General features: G+C 60.2%; 1 protein-coding gene across 2 annotated transcripts; it reads left to right on the top strand.

Annotated features, from left to right (window-relative positions):
• The first annotated feature begins 846 nt into the window (after positions 1 to 846).
• Positions 847 to 12,569, top strand: ALAD (aminolevulinate dehydratase). 2 transcript variants are annotated; one of them, XM_067309074.1, is made up of 12 exons: positions 847 to 906; positions 5,917 to 6,064; positions 6,320 to 6,370; positions 7,853 to 7,949; positions 8,480 to 8,615; positions 9,185 to 9,268; positions 9,594 to 9,682; positions 10,012 to 10,067; positions 10,464 to 10,551; positions 11,169 to 11,255; positions 11,592 to 11,721; positions 12,466 to 12,569. In XM_067309074.1, exons 2-12 carry the CDS (start codon positions 5,952 to 5,954, stop codon positions 12,549 to 12,551), a joined length of 1,017 nt encoding a protein of 338 aa, XP_067165175.1. In that variant the 5' UTR covers positions 847 to 906; positions 5,917 to 5,951; the 3' UTR covers positions 12,552 to 12,569. The 2 variants fall into 2 exon arrangements, with proteins under 2 accessions (XP_067165175.1, XP_067165176.1); XM_067309075.1 differs by lacking the exon at positions 847 to 906 and adding an exon at positions 4,795 to 5,033.
• The last annotated feature ends 5 nt before the right edge of the window (positions 12,570 to 12,574 follow it).

Below are 12,574 nucleotides of genomic sequence, written 5' to 3'. Positions count from 1 at the left end.
TGCCATTGCATAAGCACACATCTGAGCATGTAGCAAAGGCTGAAGCAAACTGTATAAAACTAGCTACGGAGTAGATAGCGAAGGACAGTAGTGTCTGCCCGGGTTACTGCAATCTGGCGTCCGTGAGAGGAGCAAGGGAAGCGCTGAGACTAAATAACTGGAAGGTTTCCCGTTATCGAGGCAGTGAAGCTCTGGCGCTGCCGCCTGCGGGGCTGTATCGCTGGCAGCGGCAGCCGTGGCCTTGGGGTCACCCTGGTACCCCGTCGGACGCCCTGGCCGGGGGGAGGGAGAGGGGAGAGGCGCCAGGAGAAGGGCGCTATGGCGTGGGAGCAGCAGGCGGCTTCCTGCAGTGACCTCGAGCAGTGTCTCCTGGGAGCGGATGAAGCAGAGTAAAAAGCGTGACCCCCAGCACAGCCCTGCGCCCCCCCCATTGCCCCCCAGCATGGCTCCGGACCCCCACATTGCCCCCCAGCATGACTCTGGGCCCCCACATTGCCCCCCAGCATGGCTCCGGGCCCCCACGTTGCCCCCCCAGCATGGCCCTGAGCCCCCACGTTGCCCCCCAGCATGGCTCTGAGCCCCCCACATTGCCCCCCAGCCTGGCACCAGGCCCCTACAGCCCCAGCTCCAGCCCCCACAACTCCGGCCCCCCCCCCAGCCCGTCTCCAGCCCCGGCTCCCGCCCGCCGCCAGGGCCCCGCCCCTCCCCCGCCCGCCGCCGCGCGCGGCTTCCCGCCCCGGGACACGCTCTTGGGGCGGGGGGAGGGGATATGCAGATAAGAGGGCGGGTTTATGCAAAGCAGGTGGCGGGTTACTAAGGGGGCGGGGCGAGTGCCGGCCCGCGGGCGGCGGCGGCGGCGGCAGCAGCGGGAGACGAGCGCGGCGGCGGCAGCGGCGGCGGCAGCGCGTAAAGCACCGCGGGCGGCGGGTGACGCGCCGGGGGCCGGGGCGGCTGCGCGGGGCCGCTCGGGAGGACGAGGCGGGGGCGACCGGGAAGCTCCTGCGGGTGCTGCAGCGCGGGGGCGAGGAAACCGCGCTCTCGGCCTTGGCCTGCGGCGGCCGCGGCTGCCCCGGGTCCGGCAGCGGGGCTGCCCGCGCCTCCCGCGGCGTCGTCGGTGCCGGTGCCGCCGCGGCCTCCCTGAGCCTGCCGCCGGCCCGGCGGTAGCGCGCGGGGCGAATCCTCCGTGACGCCCTGCCCGCCGCTAGCGGCTGCTCGCTGACCTGCCCTCGAGGGTGCTGCAGCCCATTCGCCTCTCCACCAAGCCCTGCTTCCCGGTATCCGCTCCGCCCGGCCCTGCTCCCACCTGGAATTTGGGGAGCTTGTGCGTCCCCAGGACGCGGAGCAGATCGCTGTGCAGCGAAGGAAGGGGCCGCTTCCATTCTCGCCTCTTCAAAAGCTGGAATGTGGCTGCCGCCAGGCTGGAGGGTTCGTGGTTCAGCAGCGAAGAGGCAGCTGCCAGCTCGGTAGTAACGTTAGCAGCTGCCAGCTGGAATAAACCTTTCCAGCTCGTGCTGTTGGCCTGCTTTTGATCTGGCTTCAGTCCGCAGAGCAGGTTTGTTTAACGTGCACTAGTGCAAACTGGAGGGTGCCGCGTGCTTAGCTCTCCCTCGTGCTCTTACAGCCGGCCTGGGATGTCTCGTTCCTGCAGAGCTCGCGCAGAGGCTGCAGGAGCCCAGAAGAGTTTTGCAGTGACGCCTCTTTCCTCACGTTCTCTGTGTTGTAGCTAAATATAGTGATGCAACTGGTTGCTTCACCTTCGGAGGCCTGGAATGAGTGAAGGAGCCACTCCAGGTCCGGAGCGTTTGGGCTGGTTCCGGGGCAGTCCCAGCACAAAGGAACAAAGCCAGAATGTTTTTTTCTGTCCTAGAGCCTTTTGCTCTTGGGGTGGGGGGGCTGCACGGTTGTTCTTAACCGTGTATTTATTAGCGCTCTGGAGGGAGGTGGCCACGCGACAGCTTCTCAGACCCTTCAGCTTCATGTGTGTGAAGCAAGCTTCTTTAGAAAGACAGATTTGGTCCCAAAGAAAGGCTACGTGCTCTGGTGGGAGCCTTTGGGGGATCTGCCCAGCCCTGAGGGGAAGCAGGTCCTCAGTCATGGTTGAGGAGATAACGTAGGTGAATCATTCTCGCTTTGAGGGGCCCCTCGTCGCAGGCTCTTTTGCTGTCCTCCCTCTGCATCGCCGCAGTCTTTCCCTGGCTTTCCGGCAGCAGGTGCACAGTGGCTCTGGTGCAGTAAGGTCCCGGTGCCGTGTTCTGACACTGGTGTCCTCTTCTGACACCGTGCCTCGTGCGGGTCAAAGGAGCGTGCGGGGTGGCTGCAGGGAGCTTCACGTGCGAGCAAGGCGCGTAAGGAGGGCCTCGGAAGAGAGCCCATCTGGCACCAGAGCGTGGGCGCTGCAGGCCCACCCATGGGGGCTGCTATCTCCGCTCCACAATTCTCCCGCGTGACCACCTCCTCCTTTCCCCAGAGAGCTCAGTTTCTGCAGCTGCAGCCTCTATCTGTCTCTTACAGAGCAATTGCAGTCCGTTGCCTCTGATCCCCCCCACCACCACCCCCCTCTCCTTCCTCCTCTGGGATTAACTGTGAAAACAATTTCTGGATTCTCGAGGTGCATTTTGCTCGCTGAACCCTTTGTTCCCGAGAGCGGCGGGCTGCGAGCCGGTCTGGCACCCGGCCCCGAGCAGCTGACCCACGCCGCGCCGGAGCTGCCGATTCCCGGCCACCGCGGGGCTGTCGCCTTGGGTGCGAGGCAAGAGCGGAGGGGCAGCTTTCCAGATCTAAAAATTGTTTCCAGAGTGATGCAGTGACGCTGCCAGCATGCCTCCCACGCCAGCACCAGCGTATTTGGTCAATGGGGTCCATTCAGTGTTTATTTATATATATATATATTTTTTTTTTTTTTTACATATATGTATATATATATATTTAATAATAAGTCACTGAGCCTTTGCCCCCAGCCCCAAACACAGGCAATTGCCGGGGACGTGAGCGACTCGATTAAAGCCCTGGATCGAATGTGGTGCTCCTGCGTTATAGGTGAGTGCCCTAGGCACTGGGCTAGTCTGATGCAGGCCGACAGCTTGGATTAATGTTGAAATTGTTTGAAAGGTCTAGAGCTTATCCCCATGCAAAATAGCAAAACCCTTCAAATTTTAAGGCTTTTAAGAAGAATGGAGCCTTTTCCTGCACAACTCCATTGCTGACTGGTGTAGCAAGGGGCCAGTGTAAAACTCGTCTCTGGACCGCGGTCCTGGAAAGCTAACGAATGTTTCTGTTTTCCGGAGCGAGCCAGGCGCAGTGGATGCAGGTGGAGGGGTCAGCAAGACTTAGATCATTGGGGGAATCGCTCCTGGCTCTTGGATTTAAGCCTGTGCATGGGAAAGCTGTGATGGGATTGGGGACCGGGGGCTGCTCCCCAGAGATGGGTCACACAGCTGTGTTAGAAGGATCTTCTGCGTGAAGCCTGGTCCTGGCCTGGGGGTCGCCAGGCTGAGGAATCTCTTTTTCTTCTTTCAGAAGTAAATCGCTAGCTCTTCCCCCATCCGCATCCCTCGACTTTTAGCTCTGAAAACAAAGTCCGTGATGTCCCCTGGGGACTTTGCTAGTAATTTCTGGAGGACAGTCCTCAGACGCTGGAGGAACGTGAAAGCTAGCGGCGCTGGGAAATGTGCTCCGACCTCTGCCCGGGGAGCTGCCTGGGCTCCGCGCTCTCCCGCAGCGGCTCCGTGGCTCTGCGCCTGGCGCTGATCCAGAGGCGCTAAACCCTGCGGCACTGCAAACGGCGATTCTGGGAGCAAGCGGTGGCCGCTCCGCGGGACGGCACAAGGAGCCTGGCCACGGAGCAGCGAGGAGGCCAGAGTCACCCCGGGCCTGGGGCGCCGTCGGCGGGTGCTAACCTCGCTCGTGCTGCTTTTCCGGGCTCGCCTGACCACAGGCATTTGCAGGATGTGGCCCTGCGTGGGCAGAGGCCCCAGAGTGCCTGGCACTGCCGGTTAGCGCCTGCATGCCGTGCGCTGAGACGGAGCAGGAATCCCTCCCGGCGGGCACAGGTGAGCAGAGGCAGCCTCTGCTTGAACCATGGTAGCTGTTCCACAGCCGGAGGCTCGGCGGACCTGCCGCCCGGAGCCGATGCGCGCAGCCAGCAGAAGTCCTTGGAGCCGCTCCGTTGTTCAGGCTGTGGTTTCCAGGGCGTCCTGGCCGTGACAGCTGCTGTTGCGCCGCAGCCAAGCGCCTGGTCCCGGGCGAAAGCGCAGCCTTCCCCTGCAGGCTCCTTCAGTCGCGCTCTCGCCAACCGAACGTCACACCCAAAATTTTATTATTGGCAAAAGGGAGAGCTCCTTGTAAGCAACACCAAGAACTTGCTGTTGGTGAAACTGAAGTCTTACCTGTCTAATCAGAGAATTATTATTAGCCAGGTCTAATCATTACAGAAAAAGAAAATACTTACGGAAGAGGTTTCAACGCTAACACAGCTAAAGTTGTTATACATTTGCCTCCTAGCATGTACCCCTCTCTCTGCCCCCCGCCTTCCATTGCCCCTCTGGATCCCAAAGTCTCGGTTTCATCCATCAGGGAGCGTTACAGTGAGTCCTGCAGGAGCTAGAAGTTCACGGTGGAGGGTTCCTCCTCCTTTTTGCCGCGAGCAGCAGGGTATTGATGTCGGTTGTTTCTTCCTCCTCACTTTAAAGGCCCCTGGGGGCTATTTTGATATGTTTTCCAGCATGCTCTGTGCCTTGCTCTTTCTTAATGTGTAGGCAATTCTCTGTTGTATCCGAGCTTACCGTATATGATGTGGTTTATGTATGTTGAATAACTGTTCTTCATTATGCCTAAAATCAGTTATGCCCAACTCCCAAGGCTGCATTTCTTTATCCAGCAGTAAGTGACCACCAGTGAGTCCTTTATAGCCCTGGTGTCTTCGGGATCATCCCGTGCCCTCTTTCCTCAGCCTGTGCCTGTACTCTTCTGTGACTGCCCCATTACGCTACAGCCATAAATACTTCAGTCTACACTGAACGACTTGTTACTGCTATGTATATGAAAGTTAGTTATTCTTATCTCACAAAATTATACAGTTAAGTAACACAAATTAAGCAATGACCCTCTCATCGTTAGAAAATTGCTGTTACAGCTAAACAAGCTAAAACAAAGCCCCAGACAAAGCCCGACAAGTCCTGAGGCCTTGCAGAGCGGGTACCGAGCCCGTGGCGTGGTATTAGCAAAGGCCATGCTGCGTTTACTGGGCTCCGGGGCTAAAGAATCCTGTTTCATCCCCGCGCAGCCCGGGAAGCAGGTGCCCCAGGGGCTTCAGCAGACTTAAAAAGCACGTGGAGTTGCTGTGCTCTTCCCTTCCTCTGGCAGACATCAGTGGAGTCTAGCGGCTGGGATTTCCAGGCTCAGGGACAGCTGACAGCAGACAAGCCAGCTAGTCCCAGACCGGTATCTGCCAAGGCAAGAGGTGTTTGGTACCAACACGTGCAGAGCGATGAAAGAGCTTTCTCAGCGAGCAGCAGCTGCCCTGGGCTGGCCGTGGGGCTTCCCCAGCGCTGGGGGCACGAGGGTTGGACTGCTCCAGCCTGCTCTGCGCCCCCCGTGCTGGAGCGCTGAGCCCCGAGGGGCTACAGAGTAGTTCTGAACGTGGGGGAGAACATGGTTCCTGCTATAGGATGATGTTTGTGGCTGTAAATTGATGGTTTTGTACACAGAATGGGGAGGGTTTTGGGGGGAGAAGATCATCCCCGCTGATGGGGGAAGTGCCATGCCGTGATTGCCGGTGCTGGGTCTCCCAACACCCACTCCAGCATGGGCCAGAGCCTGGGAGAGTTGGGCTGGGTGCGAGAAGCAGCTTTTGACAGAAACTGGCTGTGACTTCCCGGGACGCAGCCGCTAACCTGCCTATTTCTTTTGGTATTTCAGACTCTCCTTCCACGGTCTCCTCGTGAATTCCCAAGATGCAGGCAGAGTCCCTTCTCCACAGTGGCTACTTCCACCCCGTGCTACGCTCCTGGCAGTGTTCAGCAACCACCTTCGATGCTTCCAACCTCATCTACCCCATTTTTGTCACGTGAGTGAGTCCTGGTCCTACGGAGTAGGGATAAACCAAACTCAGGCTGACTGTGCTTGGGGCTACAGGCTTAGGCACTCCCTGAGCTCTTAGGGAGCTTCAGACTCCCTGAACGATTCCCTGGGAGCAGGCCGGGATGTGCTGTGTGGTACTGTGAACGTCTGGGAGAGGGACTGGGTTGGTTGGGCACAGCCTACCTCTGATCTTCCTTGTCACGCCGAGTCCTCACATCTCTGTCCCATCCCACTTCTGCAGCGACAGCCCTGATGCGGTGGAGCCAATCGCCAGCCTGCCCGGGCAAGCCAGGTAGGACTCCAGACTCCCTGAGCTGCGTGCCAAGCTCTGCCATGCCCCAAACAGGGCTGATGTACGGCCAGCAGTGAGCACAGGCCAGGGCCAGGGCTAGGGGACGACGCTTCCATGCCTCTATATTCCCTGGCTTGGGGATCCCTCGGAATTGGGCAGGGTGGGAGCATTCGCCTACGGAGAAAGGGAAGGGAATCGGATCGAACATGCTGCCTTCAGCAGGTGTTAGCAGGGATAGTACCGGGATCCCACGATGCCCCAGAGCACTCGCATGTTGTGTGGGCAGAGAAGTTGGCAGAGAATGGGGTTTCCAGCAGCAGCTGGAAAATCTGCGCAAAAGCACGGCCTCTTGTCCTGCTGTGGATCTTGTGGGACTGACAGATCCTGTCTCCATCTGCTGCTGCATTAGGCTTGTGGTCAGAGGGGCCGGAGGGGGATATTCCTGTGGGGAGGCAGGCTGGATCTCCCTTGTATAGGGCAGATTTTCCAAATAAAATCTCTGTCTTTGCGTTTGGGTGGCGGGAGGTAGATCAGGGCGGGAAGGGCACCCGCTGCACCTCAGCCAAGCCGTGCAAAGGACCTTGCGGCCAGGAGCGCTCTGTCTGGCCTGCTGGCCTTGGGCGCTTGGCCCTGCTAGCCCCAGTTGTGCAAGCAGAGAGCCCACGGCAGAGCGCCCGTGCCACTCTAGCACCTCACCTTGCGCCCCAGCTCACCGTGCTGAGCCCCAGCGTGACTTGCTCAGGGCTGAAACAGGAGAGCTGAGATAAGGGATCCAAGAATAGGGTGCGCTTCTCATCTCGGAGCAGAGACAGAGCAGGGCCCAGCCCCCTCTGTGTCCCTGCCCGGTAGATGACTCTCCTGTAGCCCCAGATAAGGCCCTGGATTGTTCCTCCCAGTGTTCAGGCAACACCTCTGTTTCTCCAGCTGCTTCTTGGTGCTTACAGACTAGCAGCTGAGTTAATGATGAACCGAGGTCCATCTCTGGCCCAGCAGGCAGGCAGTGGCCCCACAAACAACCGCCTGGGCGCCTGAGCACTGGTCAGGCTGGAGGGTTGCGTGTTTGACCTGGATGCAGTCATGGTGTTTTTGCGGGGGCCGCAGCTCCGTGCAGCCGTGCATCAGCCATGATAGCCGGGCCGATGCCAGGAGCCAGTCCCAAAGCTGAAGCATGTGACAGCTTTTGAAACCTCCCTGAAGAGCAGCGAGCAGTGGACTCTGTGCTGCCTCTGGAGCCTGCTTGGGAGCAGCCTGGAGGTGGGCCCAGCTGGGGCTCTGCACGGCCACCAGGAAGGTGGATCTGAGCACAACACTGTGGCAGTGTCCTGCTCAATCACCCCAGCCCCCATGTATGAGCAGTCCCCCTGCTTCGTAGCTGGGCTGTGGGGTCTCCAGGGAGCTCTCGTAGCCAGAGTGAAGCACCGTCCCTGGCCAGGAGAGCAGGGCTGGGTGCCTGGCAGCCCCGCTTCACTTTGCTCTTCCCAGGTATGGAGTCAACAAGCTGGAGGGGATGCTGCGCCCCCTTGTCGAGGATGGCCTGAAGTGTGTGCTCATCTTCGGGGTGCCCAGCAAGGTCCCCAAGGTCAGTGTGCGTTAGCAGGTTGTGGGAGCAGGTTTGGGGTAGCCACAGAGGTGTGGGAGAGCAGTGTGGGATCTGGGGGGTCTCCTGACCAAACACGGAGGTTCAGGGTGTCTGGGCATGCTTGTGCTCCGCTCAGCAGAATGGGACAGGAATGGGAGACTGCAGTGACACCTATAAGGCTCCTGGTGGCTCTGGGTGTCTCCTCTGTGCCTGTGAACATGCAGTGCAACACTGCTTGGTGGAGAACGAGGGAGCTCTGCACTGCAGAAAGCAGGATGGATGACTTGAGAAGATTGTTTCTCTTGATCTAGTCTTGCACTGGGAGCTGTTGCTAGGCGGTCCTGAGACTTGCAATCATTACCAGAAGCTCCACTGCCCTTTTCCATCATTGGTGATCACACTACTCTACACCAGAGGGTCTTACAGTTCAGAAAACATTTCTTGGGCAGAAAACTGCCAGAGGCACTAGTACAGAAAGGGCACGGGAAGCCCTTGGCTCTGTGTGCGGAGGCATTTCTCTTCTCTCACAGGATGAGAGAGGCTCTGCCGCGGATGCGGAGGACACACCTGCCATTCAGGCAATCAAAAAGATCCGCTCCACCTTCCCAGAGCTGCTCATTGCCTGCGACGTCTGCCTGTGCCCTTACACATCCCACGGGCACTGTGGTGAGTGCACGGTGTGGGATCCCGGGGGTGTTATTCACACACCTTTCTGCAGTGGCGCCTTCCTGTGACTGGGAGCCTCTGGGGGCCTGCTGTTTTCTGCTAAGGAGCAATGGGTGCTGGTGGGCCTGGCCAGCTCCTTCCCCGAGTTGACTTGGGCTCCAGGTACTGGGTGCAGTTGCGTTGAGCCTGGGGGAACCTTCTGGGTTATGAGAGCAGCCAGCTAGGGTGGGGGGCACAGACGGTTAAGGCACCTGCAGCAATGGGAGAAGCAGTGTCACCCACTCCCTGATCAGCTGAGAGTCATCTGAGCACCCATCTAGGCCCCCCACCTCTGTATTCCCTTCCTGGAGCATGCGTGTGTTGAGTTTGGTCCCTGGAGTGCCGTGACGTTGGTCTCCTGGTCGCTGCACCTCTTTACTCAGCTCTCTAACAGTTCCCACCGTTGGTCAGAGCATCTCAGTAACTTGTTTTGGACATGTGTGAGGAGCCCTGAGAGCCATGCTCCCACCCTAGGGATAGAGCCAATAGGCAGGCTGTCCTCTACCCTGCCTAATCCCATCGTCTCCTAGGTATCCTGCGTGAAGATGGCACCATCCAGAATGAACTCAGTTGCCAGCGGCTAGCAGAAGTGTCACTGGCTTATGCCAAGGCAGGTGAGGAGTCTCCTGGCAGCAGTATCCAAGTTTGGCTCTTGCAATTTTGCCCCTTTTTGCTTACTGCAGACCCAAAAGCAAACTATGCCTGGCTCCAGGCGGGAGTGCTTGTGCTCTGAGCTGGAAAGGGCTCCACCTGCCCTCAGTGCACTGCATCCCAGACTCACCTCTTTGGTCCCCTGACGGGAGGTGCTCTGGGGTCACCTTCTGCAGCAATGGAAGATTTTTTCCAGGTTTGCTGAACGGTACTTGCCAGAGCGAGCTGGGGCTCTTGGCACTGTTACAGCCTCAGGCAGTTCTCGGTGTCTCTGGTCTCTCCCTGCAGGCTGCCACATCGTTGCCCCCTCAGATATGATGGATGGGCGCATCGCGGCCATGAAGAAGGCACTGATCTCCAATGACATGGGCAACAAGGTGAGCGTGGGATCCGTGTGTGCCAAAGTCAGGAGCAACTTCCGTGGGGCCCATATGGAGGCTGCACTGGGAAGTGACCTGGGCAAATGCTGGAAGAAGTAAGGCTCCACCTTCCACAGCGTGTGTCGCAGGGCGTTCCCTGCGCCAGTGCATGCAGGAAGGGAATGCTCTTGGCCAGACGCATGGGGAAAGTGAGGTGCCAGGCCTCTGGCAGGAGAAGGAGGGTGTGGGGCTGAGTACGAAACAGCTGTAGGAGGTAATCGCTCTTGCTCTGGAGCTGGGATGCAACAAAGCACCTCTGGTCCTCATGGCTCCCCTCTCCTCTGCAGGTTTCAGTGATGAGCTACAGTGCCAAATTTGCATCCTGTTTTTACGGTCCCTTCAGGTGAGTTTCTTTGCAAGGAGCATCAGCACAGCACCAGGCTGGCCAGCAGGTGTGTCCTCAGCTAGTTATTAGGGAACAGGGCTCAGCCCAGAGTCTAAGCCATGGCTGGGTCCACACTGGCCACTCCTACTGTGAAACATGTTTTCCATGCTTGCTGGGGCTGCCAGCATGGGACAGCTTGGGCCTGTTGGAGCTCCCAAATTTGCAATGGCTCAGGGCAATGCAAGGGGGTGAGGTGGGTTGGGACAGCCCACCCTGGGCTGGATGGGGAGGAGGAGGAAGCAGCTCAGACAGTTGTTCCAGTCCATCCTCATGCTTGTGAAGCAGCACGGGGTGAGGGGCGCAGGGAACCGTGTCGATGCTTTGCTGATTTCCCGCCCGCTGCCTTGTTCCCAGAGATGCTGCGCTATCCAAACCTGCGTTTGGAGACAGGCGATGCTACCAGCTGCCTCCGGGCGCCAGGGGCCTGGCCGTGCGAGCCGTGGTGAGTGAGCCCTGCCCAGCGCTGGGCTAGCAGGCCAGGCTGCCTGAGGCTGGGCCAAAGAGTCACGCTTTTATAGCTGCGGGGACCAGAAAACCCTTGCGCAGTGACAGGGCGAGAAGCCTTCACACGCAGCAACACAAAAGGGTTTGGGGAAAGCAAGCCCAAACGCGTTTGAGGCAGGAGGAGGTGGGAGGCATGCTGGTCTGAAATGGCTGAGGGTGTCCCCCTCCACAAGCTAGCGAAACGTCACTGCCCATCAGCTTGCTAGAGAGCTGATTCCCAGTGTGGGCCTGAGCGTTGTGCATTAGGAACGATGGAGTTGGTGACGCCGTACCCCACTGCTTTCTCCTGGGGCTCTGAGTGACAGGGCATAGGACGGGCAGCCACCAGCTTCCCCCAGGCACCGCGCTGCTGGTGAGGGGAGCATCGTATCTCCGATCGCAGCCTGCCCGTGGCGTCCTGTGACCTTTAGAGGCTTGCCAAACCCCTCTTGTGACAATATGCTCCTGGGAAGACCAAACTCTAGGTTAAAACTTTTGGAAAAACCAACTCAACACTCCCTGGAAAGTGTTCTTTTACCCAGAGCTGAAGGGATCAGGTGTGTGTTCTCCTCACAGGACCGGGATGTGCGTGAGGGAGCAGATATGCTGATGGTGAAACCTGGGATGCCCTACCTGGACCTCGTGAGGGACGTCAAGGCCCGAGTAAGCCCTGCATGCTTCTCTGCTCATGAATGAGGGCACTGAGTATCCCCAGAGACTAGGAGGAGGTGGAGGAGAGATGCAGATTTGGGTTAGCCAGCGACATCATTCCAAAAGTGGAGGGGATGCAACTTTTTCTTGGTTTAACATGTTGCATTAGGGCACTAGAGCACCTCCTGGGCAGCCTCTGTGCTCCCCCCCTCAGATCACAGTTTTGGTGCTGCAGTGCTCTGGGAGGGGAATCTGCACCGCCGAGGGGCCGGAGTTCCCTGGGCGGCAGAACGGACCCGAACGGGTTGTTCCCTGTGGTCCTGCTGATCTCCTCGCTGTCGTTCTCAGCATCCCACCCATCCGCTGGCAGTGTACCACGTGTCCGGGGAGTTTGCGATGCTGTGGCACGGGGCGCAGGCTGGTGCCTTCAACCTGAAGGCTGCAGTCATGGAGGCGATGACCGCGTTCAGGCGCGCAGGTGAGCACGGCAGCGCTGGGCGCTCGCTTCCCCTGAGGGCCGGCTGGGGCCAAAAGCCGCCCCCCCCGGCAATGCTTGGCTGGAGCTAAACGTGGGACAGAGCCGGGCGCTGCAGTCTCCGGGGTGCCCTGCTTCTGCCGCACGCGCACGGCTGCCCTGGGCTCTCGCACAGCTCCTCTCCCGCGGCTGTGCAAGGCGGCAGGGTCACCGGGGACCCCACCGGCCAGCGCAGGCAGGGACGGGGGCCCCGGGCTGCGCAGCAACGGTGCAGCCGTGTGCGAGAGCGGCACCGGCCTGGCGAGGGCAGCCTGTGTCCCAGCCCCGACCCACGGGGGGGGGGGGGGCTCGCCCCACGCCACCCCCGACCCACGCAGGCTGGGGGGGGGGGGGCTCACCCCACACAACGTGACCCACACCGGCTGGGGGGGATCGCCCCCCTCCAGCCCCGCTCCTCGCAGGCTGGGGGGGGGTCTCGCCCCACGCCACCCCTGACCCACGCGGGCTGGGGGGGGGGCTCACCCCACACAACCTGACCCACACCGGCTGGGGGGGATCGCCCCCCTCCAGCCCCGCTCCTCGCAGGCTGGGGGGGGGGGGGTCTCGCCCCACGCCACCCCTGACCCACGCGGGCCGGGGGGGTCTCACTGCCCTCCAGCCCCGCTCCTCGCGGGCCGGGGGGGCCCGGGGGGTCCCTGCGGGGGGGGGGGGGTCCCGGCCGCGCCCCAGCGTCTCTCCTCTCCGCAGGCGCCGACACCGTCATCACGTACTTCGCGCCGCAGCTGCTGCGCTGGCTCAAGGAGGAGGCGGCGGCGGCGACGGGCCGGGCCTGAGCGCGGCCGGGCCGGGCCGGGCG

The sequence above is a fragment of the Apteryx mantelli genome, chromosome 21 (genome assembly GCF_036417845.1).
Source record: "Apteryx mantelli isolate bAptMan1 chromosome 21, bAptMan1.hap1, whole genome shotgun sequence".
Classification (NCBI taxonomy): Eukaryota; Metazoa; Chordata; class Aves; order Apterygiformes; family Apterygidae; genus Apteryx; species Apteryx mantelli.
The sequence above is the reverse complement of the archived record's forward strand: the minus strand, read 5'-3'. Positions and strand labels throughout refer to the sequence as shown.

Excerpts from the sequence above, each read along its gene's own strand:
- ALAD (XM_067309074.1), top strand. The coding sequence starts at position 5,952 with ATGCAGGCAGAGTCCCTTCTCCACAGTGGCTACTTCCACCCCGTGCTA. Across the intron at positions 6,065-6,319 it reads ATCTACCCCATTTTTGTCAC|CGACAGCCCTGATGCGGTGG; the intron begins GTGAGTGAGTCC and ends CCACTTCTGCAG. Across the intron at positions 6,371-7,852 it reads AGCCTGCCCGGGCAAGCCAG|GTATGGAGTCAACAAGCTGG; the intron begins GTAGGACTCCAG and ends TGCTCTTCCCAG.